The 19,992-nt window shown below is 36.0% G+C and overlaps 6 protein-coding genes across 6 annotated transcripts; 3 read left to right on the plus strand and 3 right to left on the minus strand. All coding sequences in view use genetic code 12, as the record gives it.

Annotated features, from left to right (window-relative positions):
* Nucleotides 1-17: 17 nt before the first annotated feature.
* Nucleotides 18-3,731, plus strand: CD36_06650 (TAFII-145, putative; the record flags this gene model as incomplete). Its single annotated transcript, XM_002417279.1, has 1 exon — nucleotides 18-3,731. One exon carries the CDS (start codon nucleotides 18-20, stop codon nucleotides 3,729-3,731), a length of 3,714 nt encoding a protein of 1,237 aa, XP_002417324.1.
* A 4,629-nt stretch (nucleotides 3,732-8,360) lies between these two features.
* On the plus strand, nucleotides 8,361-10,184 carry CD36_06660 (general amino acid permease, putative; the record flags this gene model as incomplete). The annotated part of the gene is made up of 1 exon (XM_002417280.1): nucleotides 8,361-10,184. One exon carries the CDS (start codon nucleotides 8,361-8,363, stop codon nucleotides 10,182-10,184), a length of 1,824 nt encoding a protein of 607 aa, XP_002417325.1.
* A 218-nt stretch (nucleotides 10,185-10,402) lies between these two features.
* CD36_06670 (conserved hypothetical protein) lies at nucleotides 10,403-12,172 on the minus strand (the record flags this gene model as incomplete). Its single annotated transcript, XM_002417281.1, has 1 exon — nucleotides 10,403-12,172. One exon carries the CDS (start codon nucleotides 12,170-12,172, stop codon nucleotides 10,403-10,405), a length of 1,770 nt encoding a protein of 589 aa, XP_002417326.1.
* A 771-nt stretch (nucleotides 12,173-12,943) lies between these two features.
* On the minus strand, nucleotides 12,944-16,069 carry CD36_06680 (ribosome-biogenesis GTPase, putative; the record flags this gene model as incomplete). Its single annotated transcript, XM_002417282.1, has 1 exon — nucleotides 12,944-16,069. The coding sequence occupies one exon, from the start codon at nucleotides 16,067-16,069 to the stop codon at nucleotides 12,944-12,946; it is 3,126 nt and encodes a 1,041-aa protein (XP_002417327.1).
* Nucleotides 16,070-16,113: 44 nt separating this feature from the next.
* Nucleotides 16,114-16,518, plus strand: CD36_06690 (hypothetical protein, conserved; the record flags this gene model as incomplete). The annotated part of the gene is made up of 1 exon (XM_002417283.1): nucleotides 16,114-16,518. The coding sequence occupies one exon, from the start codon at nucleotides 16,114-16,116 to the stop codon at nucleotides 16,516-16,518; it is 405 nt and encodes a 134-aa protein (XP_002417328.1).
* Nucleotides 16,519-18,218: 1,700 nt separating this feature from the next.
* On the minus strand, nucleotides 18,219-19,916 carry CD36_06700 (zinc cluster transcription factor, putative; the record flags this gene model as incomplete). Its single annotated transcript, XM_002417284.1, has 1 exon — nucleotides 18,219-19,916. The coding sequence occupies one exon, from the start codon at nucleotides 19,914-19,916 to the stop codon at nucleotides 18,219-18,221; it is 1,698 nt and encodes a 565-aa protein (XP_002417329.1).
* Nucleotides 19,917-19,992: the final 76 nt, after the last annotated feature.

The following is a 19,992-nucleotide window of genomic DNA, read 5'->3' on the forward strand; positions in this document are numbered from 1 at the left end:
GGACAATACATCTATGCATGATAATGCCAGAAGTCACCCATAATCCAAACGGTATAGAAGAAGATGGAGACAAAGCATACAATCAATATGTAAATAGTACCGAAATTCCAGATGATCAAATTATAGATTCTATATTTTCAGAACGAAAAACGTCTCATGCTGAAGATGCCATTGATTATGAAGATATAGACGAATTGGCAGACGAAGAAGACGCAATTGAGGACCTACCCATGGATGAATCAATAAATGGATCAAACTCAAATGATAACAACAAAGATAATGATGAATTCAATAGAATGCTTCAAGAGGGGCAGCCTGAGTTAACAAATGAAGAAGAAATGGCGGCTCAAGCTGCTGCAGAGTCTCAATTTGACGCTTTGTTTGGAAATTCTAATGATTTTGATAGCAATATTGGCCACCATGATGACATGGGTGGGGATAGTAATGAAAATCACCACAGCAGTGTAAACGACCATGATGGTTTATTCAATAACTTAGGAAATGGGAATCATTTGTTAGAGGATGATGACGGATTGAATGATTTAGGTGACTTATTTTATGATCACGAGGAAGACAGCAGTGTTGCCAATACCAAGAAGCATAAGCTAGATGACGATGGCAACAACAATGGCAAATCTGCTCAAGAGAATCAACAACAGAAAGAAAATAAAAGACAATTAAAGCGGCAAAAACTACAAAAAATTGTTAAACAGCTTGAAAAAGAACAAATGAAACGAAATATCAAATACTATTTCCCTACTTACTCAAGACATAAACCATTTAATTTCCATAAATTTTTTTCACCAAATCCTCAGTACTACCGTTATCAAAGGCCAGCGATTGCCTTTTCGAAAAATATAAAACCATTAATACCTACAAAAGTAAATCTTGAAATTGAGGTTGATCAAAAGAAAATTTTCAAACTAAGAAGTGCTGATTCTGCCACATTGTCACATGAGGCCAAAAATGTTACCAACATAACTCAAGCAGATTTGGATTTTATTAAAAATTTGGAAATCAAAAGATCTTCTATTGATTCGTTTATTAAAGAAATTGATTACGTTAAACGTGATTGGACAAGTTCCGACAAGTTTGATCATTATTCCAAAGATTTAGTTCTTGCAACCACTGATTGGGATGATGATGCCATTATAAATGCTGGGGAGGATGAGTATTCTATTGTGAAGCCAATCAATGAGCTATTGCTCGATAATCCCCTGGACGACTGTAAACTCACTGGAGCAAAAATCGATAATGACAATAGTAACAATAACTATAACCAAAACAATGGTAATGTCCTAGAAGAGGGAGAGGATGATGATATTTTTAATGGACAAATAAACTTGAATGAGTTGAAACTTGATATGAATGATCCTAATTTGTTATTTGTCCCTAGTAGAAAAGTCGATGCTACCAAATCGGTGGTGCCTAGTACAGATAAGTTGTTAGAACTAAAGTTCAACATATCTAACGACCAAGAATATGAACTATTGAGAAAGAATTACAACACCAAGCAAAGATCACAATTGAGTAACCTTAATATTGAACATTCAGTTCCAGCATTGCGATTACAGGCACCTTATTATAAAGTTAAGCTTAGCACTGATGAAACGAGATCTTTCCATAGGCCAGTGTTTAATGTCAGACCTGGCACATTGGTGAGCTTTTGTAAATTAAAATTGCGGAAGCGGAAGAAAGACAAGGGGAAATCTTTACAACAGATTTTTTCTAAAACTGGTGATTTGACAGTTGCAGATACTGGTAATATAATTGCCTTAGAGTATTCAGAACAATATCCACCAATTCTATCGAATTTTGGGATGGGGTCGAAATTGATTAACTACTATCGTAAAGAAAGACCAAACGACACTTCGCGCCCGAAGGCGCAAATTGGGGAAACTCATATTTTGGGGGTTGAGGATAGATCACCATTTTGGAATTTCGGTGAAGTTGCTCCTGGGGATTTTGTACCCACATTATATAACAACATGGTAAGAGCGCCAATTTTTAAGCATGATAACAAACCAACTGATTTTTTATTGGTTAAATCTCAGGGGGCTGGTTCACACCAAAAGTTTTACTTGCGAGGGATTAATTTCAACTTTGCCGTTGGTAACACGTTCCCGGTAGAAGTTCCAGCGCCTCACTCGAGAAAAGTAACGAATATTTCAAAAAATCGGTTGAAAATGGTTGTTTTCAGAGTGATGAATAGCATAGGCATGCCACGTATTTCTGTGAAAGATGTTTCCAAGCATTTTCCCGAGCATACTGATATGCAAAATAGACAACGATTGAAGGAGTTTATGGAGTATCAAAGACAAGGTGATGACCAAGGGTATTGGAAAGTGAGGGGATTAAACGATGTAATTCCAGGGGAAGAGGAAATCCGAGCTATGATCACTCCTGAAGATTCTTCATTAATGGACACTATGCAGTATGGACAACAAGTATTGGATGATAATATGATGTTATTTGGTGAACAAAGCAGACAGGAATCATCTAGGAATAGAAAAGGTGATAAAAGGGAGGATTCAATTGTGGATGAAACAGAAAATGGAGATGACATGAATAAGGATAAGGAGAAAGAAATAGAAAAAGAAAAGGAGAGGGAAGAGGAGAAAGGAAAAGACAAGGACAAGGAGAAAGATAAAAGCGAAAAGGAGAAAGCGAAGAAATCAAAAGAGCAAGACACCGAAATTGATGTTGAAGAAGAATTGGCACCATGGAATTTATCGAGAAATTTTGTCATTGCCAATCAAACCAAGACAATGTTGCAATTAAATGGTGAAGGTGATCCAACTGGAATTGGGTTAGGATTTTCTATGTTGAGGGCTACACAAAAGAATCCATTTAAACCATTGTTTACCCCACCGCCAGAAAATGTCCCTAAAAGCAATGCCGCTGCTCATAATCAAAAGTTGTATGAACAAGAGATAAAAAGAATATGGTATTCTCAAAGGAGTTCCTTGGTTGATCATGGGGAAGGATCAGATTTGAAGTTACAACAGATATATAATGAATACCCACCAGCAGACCATGAATCGTACTTGAAAAGCAAACTTGAACAGATTCAACAGGGGCAACAAACAGACTCACAGCTGCTGTCAGATCAGCAACAACAGAATCAAGTTTTGAGGATTACTAGAAGAGTACGAGATGAAAATGGAATAGTACATAGAAAGGTTGAATTTATCCATGATCCGAGATTAATTCGAGCATATGTTAAACGTAAGAAACAAATCGAGGATGAGTTGTTGAAGAACGCTGATGTCGATGAAATATTACCTACCAACGATAAAGAATTAAACAAAATCCGTCGTAAAGCATTGGAAGAAAAGTTGGCTAATTTGGAGAAACGGGCAAAACAAAGTCGGGCCAAAAAACCACCGAAGGATCTGATTCACGCTGCTGCTGCTGCTGGGGCAACAATAATAGATGCTAATACTGTGATGTTACCGGATGGATCGTATGTTATTGGTGGTAAAGGTATTGGTAAGGGGAAAAGTCGAACTCGTCGATGTAAAAATTGTGGAGCCTACGGGCATATTCGTACCAATGCAAAATGTCCGTTGTATAAGAAGATGGTACTTGGAATTGATGATGGTTCGGCAGTACCAGTTGATTCAACACCAGCAGCTGGTGCTGGTGATGGTATTGGGGAAATAACTACATCTACTGCAGTTGCTCTTGATACACAACGTATTGAGGAACAGAATCTGGGTGAGGTGTGACCGATTCCAATCGAACATAAACGTGAATCACAGGGGGTAGAGTTATCAAGATTAGGGAGGAATATGTAGTGTAGTTTACTCATAAAAAGAGGCATGTATGAGAATGTGATGGTGATGGTAGTATAGGCTTAGTTTACATATTAATGACAGACAAACAATGTAATGATATTATAAATGGTTATTTACCTATCAATTAGAAGTGTTGCAATAAAAGTAAAACAAGGACAGGGTGTCAAAATACAAGAGTTCAAGTATTATCAGTCATAAGAAATGAAACTAGGTTGTAATTCACAGGCGCCAATAGTAAGGCTATTGTCAGAGATTTAACCCCAACTACTTTTACGTTAACAATCATTGACTGATAAGCAAGTTAGGATTAGCAGCTATTGTCCTGTCATTTCTGGTCTCTGGAATTTTATATTTTTCAATTTTCATTTCACAGCCCTGACTTGAAATTTAGTTGTGCCGTTAACAGTTTTTTTTTTTTTTAGTTTTAGTACCGTTGATTAATCCGATGCGGGATAACTAAAAAATATTTTTTTCATAGAAGAAGAAAAAAAGAAATTTTTATTGATATTATTTCTTTTTCTGCCTTAATAAATCTAAAATACCATCGTCTAACAGAACTAATTTATCCGACTTACTATGGTTATTGCAACTGTTACTTCTCACTTGTATTCCTTCTTCTCATTTATTGTTAATAACAGCAATTATTTCAATTTTATGGTCGAAAGGCAATCAGTTTTATACAATCTCACTCGGCTATTGTAGAGAAGAAAGTGAGAAAATAAAATTTAGAGAAATTATAATCCTAAAGGTGTCTAGATGTATGTATGTCCCAACGGCTAAACTTTCCTTTACAACACACATCAAAAAAATTAAATCAAATCATTAGACGAGAAAGTAAGACGCTTTTCAAGGTTGAAGGGTGTGAGTTGAGGGACAATATTTGAAAGAAATTGAAAGGAGGTAACAAGTTGAACTACTCAAAAAAAAGACACATTTTATTTTTCATGAAAAAAAGGGTCTTCGGTATAGGGGCAAGCATCTACATTTAAAACTTGACTCAACCCAACAACAATAAAAAAAGAGAGGTATCGCTCAGGTTGTAAAGTGGTTCTGGCGGTGTGTTTCTTATTGCTCAATTAGAAAGTAACTATTAGCAAATCTTGCTTTAACCAATTATAATAATTATAATTGATAATATTATTTATTTAATTTATTATTCTCGACTGTTTGCATCAAGTAAAAAACAAAACTAAAGCATGAAACGTCGAACGTGTTAGACATACGTGAAACAGGGGGGGGCATGGGGAGAGGTTTAAAATCGTGCCATAGTGATCTGTTGTATTGAAACATTATATGTTATTAGCTAAGGATTTCATTTTTTTTCTACCAAACTGACAATGCTTCTGTTTTACTTAGAAGCGGTTTGAGGTTTTGGAGTTTTGGGCGGTTTTCGAGTTTGCCTTCCGAGGTGGGTTGCCTTATATGTATGTTAATTCAATTGAATTGAGCTTTGTGTGTACCTTTGATAATTTGTTACAAATATCTTAATTGGGATTTTGGCTTGCATATACATTGTTACACAATACCAAAAATTGAGCTAACTTTTCTTTTCAATTATTATTCCACCCCCTTTCTCCAAATCCAAGAGCAAATGCAACAAATGAAAAGAAATGGGACTTCTGGATTTGCAGTCAATTGACCAACTAATACTAATATTAATCTACTCCATTTCCTTCTCCTCTTTATCTAATTCCTACTTTATTCACTTTAGAAACCTTTTGTTTTAGTGAAAAAACAAAACTAATTTCTTTCATTTTAGATAATTTCAGTTAAGAACAATGGAGAACCACTACACAACTCGAAATAAGGACAATATCAAAGCTAAAGATTTGATTGGTTGAGCACCCTTTGCTTTTGATTATAAGTAAGTTTCCCTGATCAAGTTCGGATTTAGTCTGAATTTCAAATTGTATAAGATTTTTTGAAAGACAGAATTTAGGGGTATAAAATGATTTAACAACAACGGCTGGGTTTGTATCATCTCCAATAAAGTGCATAGTTCGTTTACGTAAAATACCTAATCTAATTTAGTATTGTTTTCGGTATGAAATTTGTTTGGTATTTTTTTAATCTACAAAGACTAAAAATGCACAACAAAAAACTAGACAAAGAAACTAACAACCTGAAGCTATAAACTGAAAGCAATATTTAAAAAAGACACATTGAACTTTCATTTAGATAGCCAATTCAATAGATCTAGTAAATATAGTTTTTAATTAGTTAACTAATAATGGAAAATAGTCAATTGGCTAACTCAGCTAAATTTGCAATTATTATTTCTGATACGTGTTGGTATAGTAATCTACGCATAATATGTGAACATTCTGAGTAAACTAGAAAAGATAAATTTGAAAAAGGAAACAGATCCAAACTTACCAAAGTGCTCAATAGTTAACTGTTATTATTTACCACCACCGTGTCTTTGTCAACTACAAAGAATGTGGTAATACAATGGACAATAGCATGATGTCATTGTTTCCTTTACAATGGTATTGGAACTCTTGTTGATTGGCTCGTTAGAATTCATTCTCTCTCCATAATGGGTCTGTCGTTTTTGCGTTTCCTGACCCGTAGTTGTGCAAATCAGAAATTAAGCTTGTCTTGAAATGCAACGTTAGTCAGATGTCTCACATTCCATGAAAAAATAGGGTTCAAAAATGACAGCAAAAATATAAGGACAGTTTCCGAAACTTAATTTTTGTAAATCTTCAGGGGGATCATCATAACTGTTGGTAGACTTCTACAGGATTGACATAATTTTTGAATACCAAGAGAACTCTGATCTATCTCGTCTATTCTTCAAAATCGTTTTTTTTTTATATTATAATTTGCTGAATGGGTTTTATTTTTTTCTCTATTATATAACCTTGTCTCCAACAAATAATAATAAATTTGGAAAATTGTTTCGCCTTAATGATTTTATTCTCTTACACCAAGTGCAAATATTTTGCCTAGGAGAGGCGGCAATTGTTTGAGGAGGAAATTTTAGCCGGAAATCTCCAACATGCTTAGTCAAGGTTGTTCCTTGGTTTTTTTATTAACCAACCAACGACCCACAATCTCATAAAAACTGGGCTACATCATACTTAGAGGTCTTCTGACCGTTTCTACCACCATGTTGCAAACCACAATAGGGATTTTTACATTTTCCATCACTATTTTTCTCGAATCTTTTTGTTTTAGTTCTGCTTCTAGTAATACCACAAAATGCGGATATAATTCCCCACTAGTAAATAGAACCATCATTGGAAAAGGTACAAACTTGTGAACTCTTTGGTTTGTTGGAACGGGAGTGAGTTTCAGTCTTGATATCTTGAGTCAAAGTGCTTGTTTTGTAAGAGAATTGCAAGGACAGTATGGGCGGGGGGTGTACTTTTTAGATGCGAAAAAAAAAAAAAAGAAGAATTTCTCTTGTGCAGCAGCCATCAACTCTTTCCAACCAACCAACTAATTCTAAACTTATCGTAATGCTTGCCCTACTTACATTCTTGTATATTTGTTTGGTCGTTAAGTTTGATTAAATAACAATGTAGATTACATGGTTTACGAACTCGTGATAATACGTAATACCATGCTTTTATAATTTGGTGAGTTCAATATAATAGTACAAAGAAATTCTCTGGCAATACTGTATCACAAAGCAAAAACTAATTAGACTTGTTTTTAGGTGTGGCTACGCAGATATTGTTTAGTTAACAATAATTAATTAATAACAAAACCATTTAAAACAATAGCCCAAAAAGAAAAAATTAGATTTAATTTACTATTCACAAAAATTAACATGCCATACATAATAAAGAGAATTCTATATTAATACATTGAGCCTTATAATAATGATGATGGATTTTAATTTTGACTTTATTCTCTCACCAGTTGTCACTCTTCTTCTTCTTTTGACTGCCTCATCTTGTTTTATCTTTTGAGTTGGAAACGTACTATTCATCTCTAAGACATTTACTTCTTACCCATCTTCACATAATAGAGTAAGAAAATGAAAAAGAAATTCCCGATCAGAATCAGAATCAGAAAACAAAAAAAACAGCCACATCATTTTTTTCTTGGGTAGAAATTGAGAGATGGTTTTTGTGGCCAAATCAAAGCCAATCCACCCCCCAAAAAAAAAATGGAAAAAGAAAAAAAAAAAATTTTTGCATTTGTCCTAATAAAGTTTGTGCCTTTTTTTATTATCCTTTGAAATTTCTAAAAATCATTATAATGCCGTATACGCTTCTCTCTATTTCTCTCCCCTATCATACAGTATAAGGGCTTTTTGGATATATAAATAATCTACAAAATCTCCAGGTTATCAATCTACGGTTTTTTGTCTCTTTTTTCCTTTTTTTTTTTTTCATTTAATCAGTTCACAGGTTGTTAGTGTAATCAACGTCCCCCCACCCCTCCTCCTTCCCATTCCTTTATACTTGTCAAAGTTCGTCCTTTTCATTTCTTCACAACATCGAATTCTTCCTCGCTGTATTGTTTTACTACCTTTCAGTCTATCTTCAGACTAAATTCACCATTATTTCATAAACTAATTGACATCACTATCACCATCCAAACATGTCCCATAAAGAAAATGACATTGAAAAGCAGCAGTCTGCTTCTACTGCTACTGCTTTTAACGACAAGCAGATTGCTTCGACCTCGGATGATGCCACCGATAGAAGCCATAATATCCATGGTGACAACAGCTCATTGGATTCTCGCTACACCTATGAAACTGTCGACCAAGAAAAGAATTATTTCAAGAGAGTATATAACTCATTCAAACCAATGAACTTAGAAGAGCAAGGTATTGATACTTCTCAATTAACTCCAGTCGAAAGAACCATTATTGCCTCTGCCAAACATCCATTAGCAAGAAGATTAAAGGCCAGACATTTACAAATGATTGCTATTGGTGGTAGTATTGGTACTGGGTTATTCGTTGGTTCCGGGTACGCCTTGGCTAGTGGGGGTCCTGGTGCAGTATTGATTGGTTATGTTATCGTTGGGTATGCTTTATTGACAGTGGTTAATGCATTGGGTGAATTATCCGTGCAATTCCCCGTCAGTGGTTCATTTAACGCTTTCTTCTCAAGGTTCCTTGAGCCAGCATTTGGAGGTACTTTTGGTATTTTGTATGCTGCCTCTTGGTGTATCTCATTGCCCTCAGAATTGATTGCAGCAGCTATGACTATCCAGTACTGGAACACAGAAGTCAATCCAGCCGTTTGGGTTGCAGTTTTTTGGGTAGTAATTGTTAGTATCAATCTTTTCGGTGTTAAAGGTTACGGTGAAATGGAATATGCTCTTTCTATTATCAAAGTATTGGCTGTCATTGGGTTTATCATTCTCGGTATTTGTATTACATGTGGTGTTGGTGACCAAGGCTATATTGGCGGCAGATACTGGCACAACCCAGGTGCATTTAATCATGGATTAAAAGGTGTCACCTCAGTATTCATCTCGGCTGCATTCTCGTTTGGTGGTATTGAATTGGTTGCATTGGCTGCTAGTGAAACCGCTAACCCTAGAATCTCATTGCCTGCTGCAGTTAAATCGACATTCTGGAGAATCTTTATTTTCTACATATTGACCGCCATCATTATTGGTTGTTTGGTTCCTTATACCAATGAAGATTTACTTAACGGTGAAGGTATTGCAGCTTCTCCATTTGTTATTGCTGTCAGTCAAGGTGGAATCAAAGTGGTGCCACATATCATGAATGCCGTGGTGGTTATTGCTGTTATCTCTGTTGGTAACTCTTCAGTATATGGGTGTTCACGTACCTTGGCATCATTAGCCGTCCAGGGATTATTACCAAAAGTTATTGGATACATCGATCGTGGTGGTCGTCCATTGATCGCTATCCTTTTCACATCTGCCATTGGGTTATTAGGATTCCTTGTCGTCAATAAAAATGAAGAAGAAGTTTTCACTTGGTTTTTCTCGGTCTGTTCGTTGTCGGCATTTTTCACTTGGGGAGCAATTAATGTTGTTCACTTACGTTGGAGATTTGCCTTGGCTGCACAAGGTCGTTCCACAGACGAAATTATTTTCAGATCTCCCTTGGGGACATTTGGGTCTTGGTCTGGTATTCTTGTTTTGATCCTTATTGTCATTGGTGAAGTTTGGGTGTCCATCTGGCCTATTGGAAGTCCTGCTGATGTAAAGCAATTCTGGAAAAACTGTTTATCTTTGCCCTTGATGATTTTGATGTGGGCAGGGTTCAAGACTTACCACGGCTCATGGAATATGTTATGGGTCAAATTAGAAGACATTGATTTGGATACCGGTAGAAGAGAAATTGACGTTGAATTATTGAAACAAGAATTGGCAGAAGAAAGACAAATCATAAGGAGTAAACCATTTGTCTACCGTATCTATAAATTTTTCTTCTAATGTCGGGAGTGTCTATTTTTTTCCCTATTTTATTAGAACTTTGTTTCTCTTTTCCTTTTTTTTTTTTTTGGTTAGTCTCTTTTAATTTTCTTTATAGGAATGTATATACTAATAATGTTAGATATTGCACATCTTGTTTTCTACAGAAATGGTTTTATGGATGAGAAACAGTAAGTTTATGTGTATTCATGAAGTAGGTAAGTACTTGTAGGTCGTGTTTAATCAACTTCATCTATTCTATTTTCAAGTGTTTCTCTACAATCTGACTCTTGGCCATTAACAACGTTTTGTTGTTGTTTCTGTTTTTGCTGTTGTTCTGGGATTGGGTCCTTCTGTCGCCAATCCTTTTGTCGTCTTAAAACTTTCAGCTTTGCATTTTGCAACTTCTTTTTGAAATCTCGTCTTCGCTTTTCTTCAGCGCGGACTCGCTGATCATACCATTTCCTCATTTGCCTTGGTTCAGCTCCGAATACTGCCTGGTACTGACACATCAAACAACACTCATTGCTAATACTAGGAATCAATCCAAAATAATCTTTAGGGGTTGTAGTTGGTTGGTTGCTACTTGGATCATGAGGTATTTTAATTTCTCTAACTATTTCCAAATCGATGTTTCTTGAAATAGGCATTATTGTTGAAACTTCTTCATCTTCCTTTGATGATAGTATTCCTTCCTCCTTGAGTGGCTTGTTTTTACTTTTCTTATCGTCCTTCAGAGCATGCAACTTTTTATTTTTGTGCTTGCTTTTCTTTCCCTTCTTCTTGGTCTTGGTCTGCTCATGTGCCCTTTCTATAAATTTGTCACCATTTAGTTCCATTTCTCGCAACTTTTCAGCAACATTATTGTAAGTCGGTATCAATTTTCCTGTATGATCATATTCAAACATAAATTCACAAGATGGACCATCACTTTCATCTTCATCATAGTCTCCTGTTCGTGCTCCTTTCCTCACATTCACTCTGCTGTTGCTACTATTACTACCGTTCCCTCGCTCAATGCAAGCATCAAATATAGGACAATCACAATAATCTTCACTCCCATGAATATCACATTCAGGTACAGCATTTAGTTCGACTTCAATATGATGCGTTGGTGGAATCGTATAAGAGAACCCACGACTATAGCCTTTTTTATCGTCGTCATCCCGAGTAATTTCCTCTAAATCGTAATCGCCTTGATCATAATCGTAATCATCACCATCGTATTCAAACTCATATTCCTTGCAATCACTACAACATGGACACATGTCAGAATTGCCAGCATGTAATCCTTCTTCATCCTTAGTGTCATACAATGAAAACCCTTGTGTCGTTTTGGTTTGCTCACCATGTTGAATTATTTGGGTGATTTTATGTCGAAGAAAATCAATCTCTTTTTCATTCAATAATGTATGTGTTGTAGTAGCAAACAATTTTCGTTTATTTTTCACCTCGGTTTTAATACCACTTTTATCAGTTGTGCCATTGACGGTGCCAATATTATCCTTTAGACTAGCTGAAGTTGATTCTCGTAGTTGGTCAGTCATATCATTCGACACTTCATCTAATGCTTCTAATAAATTATAGTTGAAAATTGGATTAGAGTTTTTCTCGATTGGGGAGGTTTGGTTTAATATTAAATTTAGATTGGCCTTGATCTGGTTATCATGGTTAGGAAATGGAGAAAAATTATCATCATCATTTTCGTCGTTTTCAAACCTTTTCACCATGGCTTGTTGCCAGTTTTCGTAATTTCGAGACACCAATTCAAACAATTGTTGAGGGCTTATCCCTGTATTATTATTAGCAATGGTTGTGCTGGTGGGGTTCTTTGGTGGTTTTATATCTTTGGTGGGAGAATGTGTTGACTGTTTGTTGTCTAAAGACAGTAGGCTCTCCTTAGCTTGTATCAGTTTTTTCGTTAGATCCTCATAATCGGTTTTCAGTTTGGATATGGCATCAGGCATTTGCTGGCTGGGTTCAGACTGTGATGATGGCAGTTGTACCATTTATACAGTGAGGAAGAATAAATAAACTAATAGATATATTATGAACAACGATATATTCAAACTGAAATGTCGAGCACTATTCTTCTTTACTTCCTTCTTGCTTTTCTTAGAAGTTCTCTTTTCCGGATGTGGTGTGAATGCTTCTGGTGGTATCTTTTCCTGTTAGTATTGCATTGGATGAGGATGCTAAAAACTTGAAATTTTTTTTTTTTTTTTTTTTTTTTTTTCTTCTTAGATTCTTTTCTAGGTTGGCAAATTGCAATCAATTATTTATACTTACACTTTCTTTTGTCTGTCTTGATGAATGATTGATCTTACCAAGCTATCGTGAAGTAACAAGATTTACTTTAAAATTGTTCAATTTTTGTATCTTATTATTTGAAAAGAGCGCTGTATAATGTTGGAAGAATACTGTTGTATTCTTTTGCTGCCTAACACCACAAGCAAACTTCTACGTGATACAATTATTATTTTTGACCGTTTTTTGTAATTCTTAATTTCTTCGTAGATAATAGTAGTAGAAGTGCATCCCACCTTACTGGACAACTCTGGTTCTACAAAATACAAGACAAACTTAGTTGTGTATGTGTCTATTTGGATTATCTCGACATTCAACTATCCTATACATCTATATCAATATATTCACTAGTGTGTTGTGTGTTGTTGTTATTTTACATTTTGTAAATATAAAATAGTGGGCAAACGGTTGCTACATCATACTATATCTTTTCTGTAATAATTTTACCCAAATCTTCTGCTTCAATGTATGATCTAATCTTTTTTCAAAGTTCTTTGCTTTTCGGCATTTTTGACGACTTTCTCATCAACAAATAACCCTTTTCTTCTTCTGATATTGTTCATATATCTCCTGGCAACATTTTCTCTTTCTGCAAATTCACCCAACTCTTCTAATTCTTCTTCAGTATGGGGAACCCAAAATGGGTCGATGTCCAACATATCATACCCATCAAAAACTAATTGAGGACTAGCTGCCCCTGATGTTCTTTTCCTAATATCTTCAGAAAACCCAAAGGCTTCAATCACAGGGATTCTTGCCACAATCGTAAAGAAGGGCGTACCTTCTTTCATTTCTTCTGATATAATTGAACCTTCACGTCGTTGAACAACAGCATAAACCTTACCCAACACTTCGGTGGCAGCTTGGATCTCGCAAGTATACATTGCAAGAAACAAACGTGGTGATTTTTGTAAAAATCGTTTGTAAATCAAGTCACGAGTCTGTGTTATTATTCTACCAGGGCTGACTATCTTATCCTCGCCGACTTCTCTTTTTTCTGCCTTCTTAAGTCTAACAATAATACCTTGCATTGGTTCAGATGCTAATGGGCCCTCATTGAAAACCAATTGGACCCCATTGAACACATTATTCTCATAAACAAATCGAGCTTCAGTTGCTGATTCACTGAGCAAATGTCTAAATTGGTTTGACCCATAATCCTCAATGAAAATATTAGGTCCAACACGTTTAGGTCCAAAGCAAACTATATTGTTAATAAAAGACTTGGTGTTTGGGAAGTGAGCAGTCAAATTAGAATTGTCAATTATATTAGCAAACTTTTCAACAAAATCTTTTCTAATTTCATGAGTGTCATGCATATTGTTGACAATTTCAGCAATAATCGTTTCATTGTCAATTAAAAACTGAGTGACTTCTAAGGGTAACGGAGAAACATCAAATTCTAAATCAGCAAGTTCATCTTCGCTTTCATCAGATTCATGTTCTTCATTATTGCTGCTGGTGTTGGTGCTGATTTTATCATCGGCCAACCCCTCTCTAAAGGGGATGACTGGCTCTTTAACAGTAACTTCACAGCCCTTAGCAAATCTCTCTTCCAAATCTTTCAAGCATCGTTCTAGATGCAATTCTCCAGCGACACAAACAATCAATTCACCCGACTCATCATCGACATACCATTCCAAAACAGGGTCAGCTTTGGCCAATAAATCTAACCCTCTTTCCAATTTTGCTAGTTTTACTGGATTTGTTGGTTCAACTGCTATTTTCATAATTGGTTTATTGTGGATCAAGGTCGACGTGGAAGCCAAATTAATGTATGGTTTGTCGTCAGGTAATGGCGAACAAATAGTAGCATTCTTAAGCACGGCATTATCTAATCCAACAACCCCAACAATATTACCTGCGGGGACTTTATCCATTCTCACTAATTCTCGTCCCATAATTAAAAACAAGTCTTTGATTTCAATATCGTTAGCTATTTGTTCAAAGTTGGTCTGATGATCTCTGGGTAATGAAGGGTCGTATTTTGGTCCAATCACCGTTAGTTTCTGACCTCGAGATAAAGATCCAGAATAAATACGAGTGAAGCCTACTATGGTTTCAGTTGATTCTTCAATCCCGTTTGCATCACTCTCATCATCCTCGTTCTCAAAATCCTCTTCCTCAAATTCCCATTCAAATGGATCCTTCTTGGGTTTAATGACAAATTTATCTTCATTTTTGGAAGCTTCTTGTGCCAAGGCAGCTGCTTCAGATGCCTTTTTGGCTAATTCTCGTGCAATTCTTCCTCTTTCTTGTATTTCATCGGCAGTTAATCCTCCAATCGATGAATTGCTAACCTTGGGTAAGTCTTCATTGGGAATCGATAATAATTTAGATACATAAGCTATCGTATGGATATCTGGGTGTGAACTATCACATTCCTGCATAGCCTTGACAAATGAAGGGTCGACTAGTTTCGATTTGTCCAGTTCTGACTCCACAGCACTATAAATAGTTTCATCCAATATCTTGTCGATTCTTTCACGCTGAGCAACAATGGGACTTGGCAAATATTCGATCACTGATCCCAATATTGCATGACTCAATGGAATCCATTGAGACATAATCAAGTTTAGCAAGTTTTTGTAATCTTTGGATCGCAAGTCACGAGGTGTGATTTTCGCCCCTAATTTCTCAATTATTTTCTCCAACTTCTCTTGATTCCTTTCGATAACACAATTTTCATAAACAGCCCAGATCTGGTCCAAAATCAAAGAAACAAACAACGGCTTCAAATTGTTACTATTGTTTTTCAATTTTCTGCCAGGGACAATCTTTTTGTTTTTCATATCCAAGTAAAAGTCCCCCCAGAGAGTTTTTGATAATGCCTGTTGAGAAAAACCCAACTTCTTCAGGTATATTTTGGCAAACGTATTGACTGAAAATGCCCACCCATCTATTGCCGAGGCAAATATTACATTATTCTTTTCAGGTGTGAAATACAAGTCTTCGTCACTTTTCTCAATAAACTCCCCCACAGAACCTGCCTCACGCCAATTTAAATCATCCTCTAGCCTATCACCAGCAAAAAAAGATCCAATCACCGAATTCACTTGTTCTATAGTTCGAGAAATGTGCTGGTATGCTTCCAGCGGAGACAATTTCCACTCTGTGATTAGCCTATCAATTTTGTTTATAACTAGCAACGGCTTCAACTTATCAATCCAACACTGGCGTAGAACGTTGACTGTTTGTGAGCATACACCTTCCACAGCATCGACCAAAACAACAGCCCCATCACACAATCTCGAAGAAGTACTTACTTCAGAAGAAAAGTCAATATGTCCTGGTGAATCAATCAAATTAATTAAATGCTCACGAACGTCTGGCTCTTGTGACCCTTGTTGCAATCGCATGACTTTAAAATATAACGAAATTGCCGAGGACTCCATGGTTATACCTCTTAATTGTTCATCTTCTCTTGAATCAAGATATCTGACTTTTCCTGCCATACGTTGAGATATGATCCCGTTAGTGGCTAGCAACGAGTCACTCAATGAGGTTTTACCATGGTCAACATGTGCTAAAATACATATATTTCTTATACATGATGCATCCAGTTGTAACTTATTCACTGTCTCTGGTGAAATCTTCATGATATTAACGGTTGTTCTTGTTGGGAGTTGATGAATATGAGTCAATGGCAATGAAAATAAAACTGAAAAAAAAAAAAAAAAAATTTTGTGCGAAAACCGAGAGCAAAAAGAAGAATCCAAACATTGCGTTTTTTGCGAAGATCATCTTCGATATCATCTCGCTCCATTACACACACTATCAGAGTTCAAGAATTATTATGCCGTTGACTTGTCCACTATGCCAAACTGAATTAAGGTTGCATTTACTTCAACCTGAATTATCTATTATATCATGCCCTTCACTAACGTGTATTTATCCATTTAATCTATCTGTTGATGAGATTCATAGCAAGAGCCTACTAGTTCCAATGACGAATGATGACATTATGAATAAGATGAAACAAAAATTCAAAAATACAACAAACATCACAGAAGATACGAGTCGATTCATAGCAGGTGAGGAAAGCTAAAGCTGTGTCCTCAAGAAACAGAACCTATACAACACGGTTCTCGTGCTTGCTCATATTCGTGGTTAGTTAGCTTAATATGTATTGGTTATATATTAAATAAAGTGAAGAATCCTATTTGAGAAATAAAAAAAAAAAAACGTTGTAAGGAAAGTTAGATATAGCAGATAATGCTGTTTGATTATTGTGATTTGTAGTTACCTTCGTACTGTATCTTTTGCATTGGGTGAACTCTTTCGTATTCCTTGTCGGATTCAACGTAAACCTTTCTTATAGAAGATCTTTGAAAATAGTTTCTGGCCATCCAGATGGCCCATGAACCGTAGCAGACACCTCCAATTAATACAGCAGTACCTGGGGTGAGTAATCTAGATTTTACTAAAGCCATTTGTGATAGTTTTGGAATAGTTATATAAGCAATGTAATTGAAAATTGATTATTTAGGAGAATAGGAAAAGAATCCACTGTTATGGAAAATCTTTCTCCCCATCAAAATTGAGAGGATACCTTTTGCCCATATTTATACATGACACTATTTTTATTACCACTGTGCTCATTTGATTAATAACTATAGAAGCAGAGATATGTACATTGTTCTGGTTTTTTACGGGATATTATTCGTGGCGTGGTTAATAATAATGTTTTTTTTGTTTAATTTTCCCCTCTGTTTTGTTTTGTTTGGAGGTGCAAAAGAAGGAAAAAAAAAAAACAGAGCCTTGTTGTTTATGACATGATTTTTAGAATCTACGGCACGACATACTTAACGTATATTTAAGGGAATACAAAACTCTCAAAGCTAAAACTGAAGCGTATTGGTAGTTGGAGCTATTTCCTGCTCTCCACGCCCGTTTTGTTCTTGCATGGTGCGAGGTGGGGTGAGAGTGTGGGACAAACAAAACGGTAATCTACCCTTAAGGAAACACCAGGCCAGAAAAAAAAATCACCTTATTTTATTTAACCGCACACTCATTATTCTCAACTGGTAATTAAATTTTCTCAGTCGATAATTTGTCAATTAAAAAAAAAAAATGACTGCAAAAAAAAAGAGACAAAGAAAAATAAAAAAAATAACCTGATTTTTCAGAATCATCCAAGAATTTATTGACAAGTACCTTCTTGAAGCCCCGCCACTTCCTCCACCCTCCTTCCATAAACTGTTTTCTTGGTATATTCCTGGCTTGTTTACCAGATTTGAAAACTAAGAAAAAAAAAAAATAATTGTTATTTCTAGAATTTTTGATGTCATCTAACAGGTATTGGTCTGGTCACATGGTACCAAAAGATACAATTGTGATTCTCTTCCAGAAACTCAATATATTTTTTTCCCATATATATGTGATGGCACTCTTTTGCAAAAAGCTTTTGTTAAATTCAAATTCCAATAGATTCGATGTAAAGTCGATGTCATTAGAAATTGGCTGATACTGATTGGTTGTAAAGTTGCATTTAGTCGTGTGTGTGTCACACTAGCAAATCATAATTGTCGCAGAACACAAAACTGGGTAACAAGTTTGGCTATTCTTTTACCTCTTTTGGTCAGAATTCATTCTTTGGATTTTCATTCCCAGTAAAATCTCTATTACTATGTCTCCATATCAATAGATCTTCTCCTTTATTTTTTTTTTCTTACGTGCCTACTGTACAATGTTGATACACAAGTATTTCAAAGAATAAATAATGAATATATTACAGGAATGCTACACTTATACAATTGGCAAGAATTGACCTATGACAATCATGGGAATGTCAAAAATATCCCGCTTTATGGTAAAAACACAAGTGAACTTGATTAGATTACTGCTTTTAGTTTTCATTTGAATCGCTGTTTGAATGACCGACTTCAAATTACCCACAGCAATATTGGCAAAAAGATTGAAATAATCAACAATACTGTTGTCGTCCATTAATTCAAAAATAAATCTTCTTTCTTTTAGCAAGTCAAACAGCAGGTGCTCCAAAAGGAGTGCCATGTCTTCAGTAATACTGATGATTTCTCCTGTGCGTCTCCACATGATGGTTGGTGATGAGTTCAACTCTGCTAATTTCTTGTAGTCCAAAAGAGACCTTTGCAATGTCATTTCTAGCATTAGAAGATCCTCTTGGATCAAGTCACGGTGAGCCGCAATAAATGTGGGACGGTAGCTAGCTATCAATTTTAAAATAATCAATAGTTTAGATCGTTTTTCTTGTTTCTCCTCCGGCGATAGATTATTCCCTCCAAATATCACTTTAAGCAACTTGGTAAGGGCATGGTAGCTCAAAGGGTAATAAAAATTCTTAAGCTCCTTGCTGTAGAGATCACTTGCTGTCTTGTACAAATTGTTTGTAATTGATGGTGGGACGTAGTCAGTTGTAAACTTCGTGTTGTAGTTGATAATTGGGTTTCCTGGACCTTCGTCAGTCTTCCCCACTATATCATTGGTCATTCTATGGCCATAGTAGTCGGCGTTGTTGCTACTATCATGTGGTGCCAACTCTTCAGTAAATCCTAAAGATATAAACGGTCTTGAATCCTTTAGTTTCTGTACAACCTTCTTTTTCGGTTGATTAAAGTCCTCAAAGTTGATGTTCAGCATGTATCCAAAGCTTGAAGGCGACAAAGTGTTGGTGTTGTTCTCGGAAGTGCTTGTGTTTGATGGTGATGGACTGACTTGTTTCGATTGCAAGATAATGTCTCCCAACATCATATATTCTTCGTTCAAATAGTTAGATTGAAATTGTTGTCCGTTGGAAAGATGGCCAGACAGTGTGTGTGCCATCTCTAGCAAGTGGTCGCCATTGTTGTTAACACTCAATAGAGATTCAGTCTCGTAGTTATCGTTCAAAAGCTTATTTAAAACGTCAGTTGTGGTGTTTGAAACGGTGTTTGTATGAAACAGTAGTGGGTCAGGTGTGATCAAGTTCTGTGTCGTCAAAGTAATGTTGGTCCCCGGTACATCACTGTTAATCATATGTGAGTTATCGAATAATGGGGGGACTTCAAGTATATCATTGATTGGTTGGGCATCTGACGGAGTATTCATTGCACTAGGTTGTGTCGCGGTCATTACATCCACCGAGGAAGATATTGATGCTGGGAAGTGATTTGAAGACTCCACTGGAGTTGCCAAATCTGACTTCATGGAATCTGTGGGAGACATTGATGTGGATAAGGGACTGGTTTTTAGTTTTTTTCTGGGAGTGGATTGTTTACTCGAAACTGTTCCTGACACACCTTCACCAGTGAGATATTTCACTCGTTTCCGTACTATATCTTTACATCCATGGGCAATGTTTCTTTTCACACAATTCTTGCAGGGACGTTCGTTTGAGCACTGTAGATGCTTTTGATGGCAGAATACACACGCCCTCACTGCCGGCTTTCGGTTTTTCTTTTCTTGTGGAGTCAATTTCTTAGTCATCAATAAAGGAAACAGGGGGGGGGAGTGGACAAGGATATGGTTTCAAATATTACGATACAATTTGAAAGGGGGTATT

The sequence above is a fragment of the Candida dubliniensis genome, chromosome 1, assembly GCF_000026945.1.
Source record: "Candida dubliniensis CD36 chromosome 1, complete sequence".
In the NCBI taxonomy this organism is placed as follows: Eukaryota; Fungi; Ascomycota; class Pichiomycetes; order Serinales; family Debaryomycetaceae; genus Candida; species Candida dubliniensis.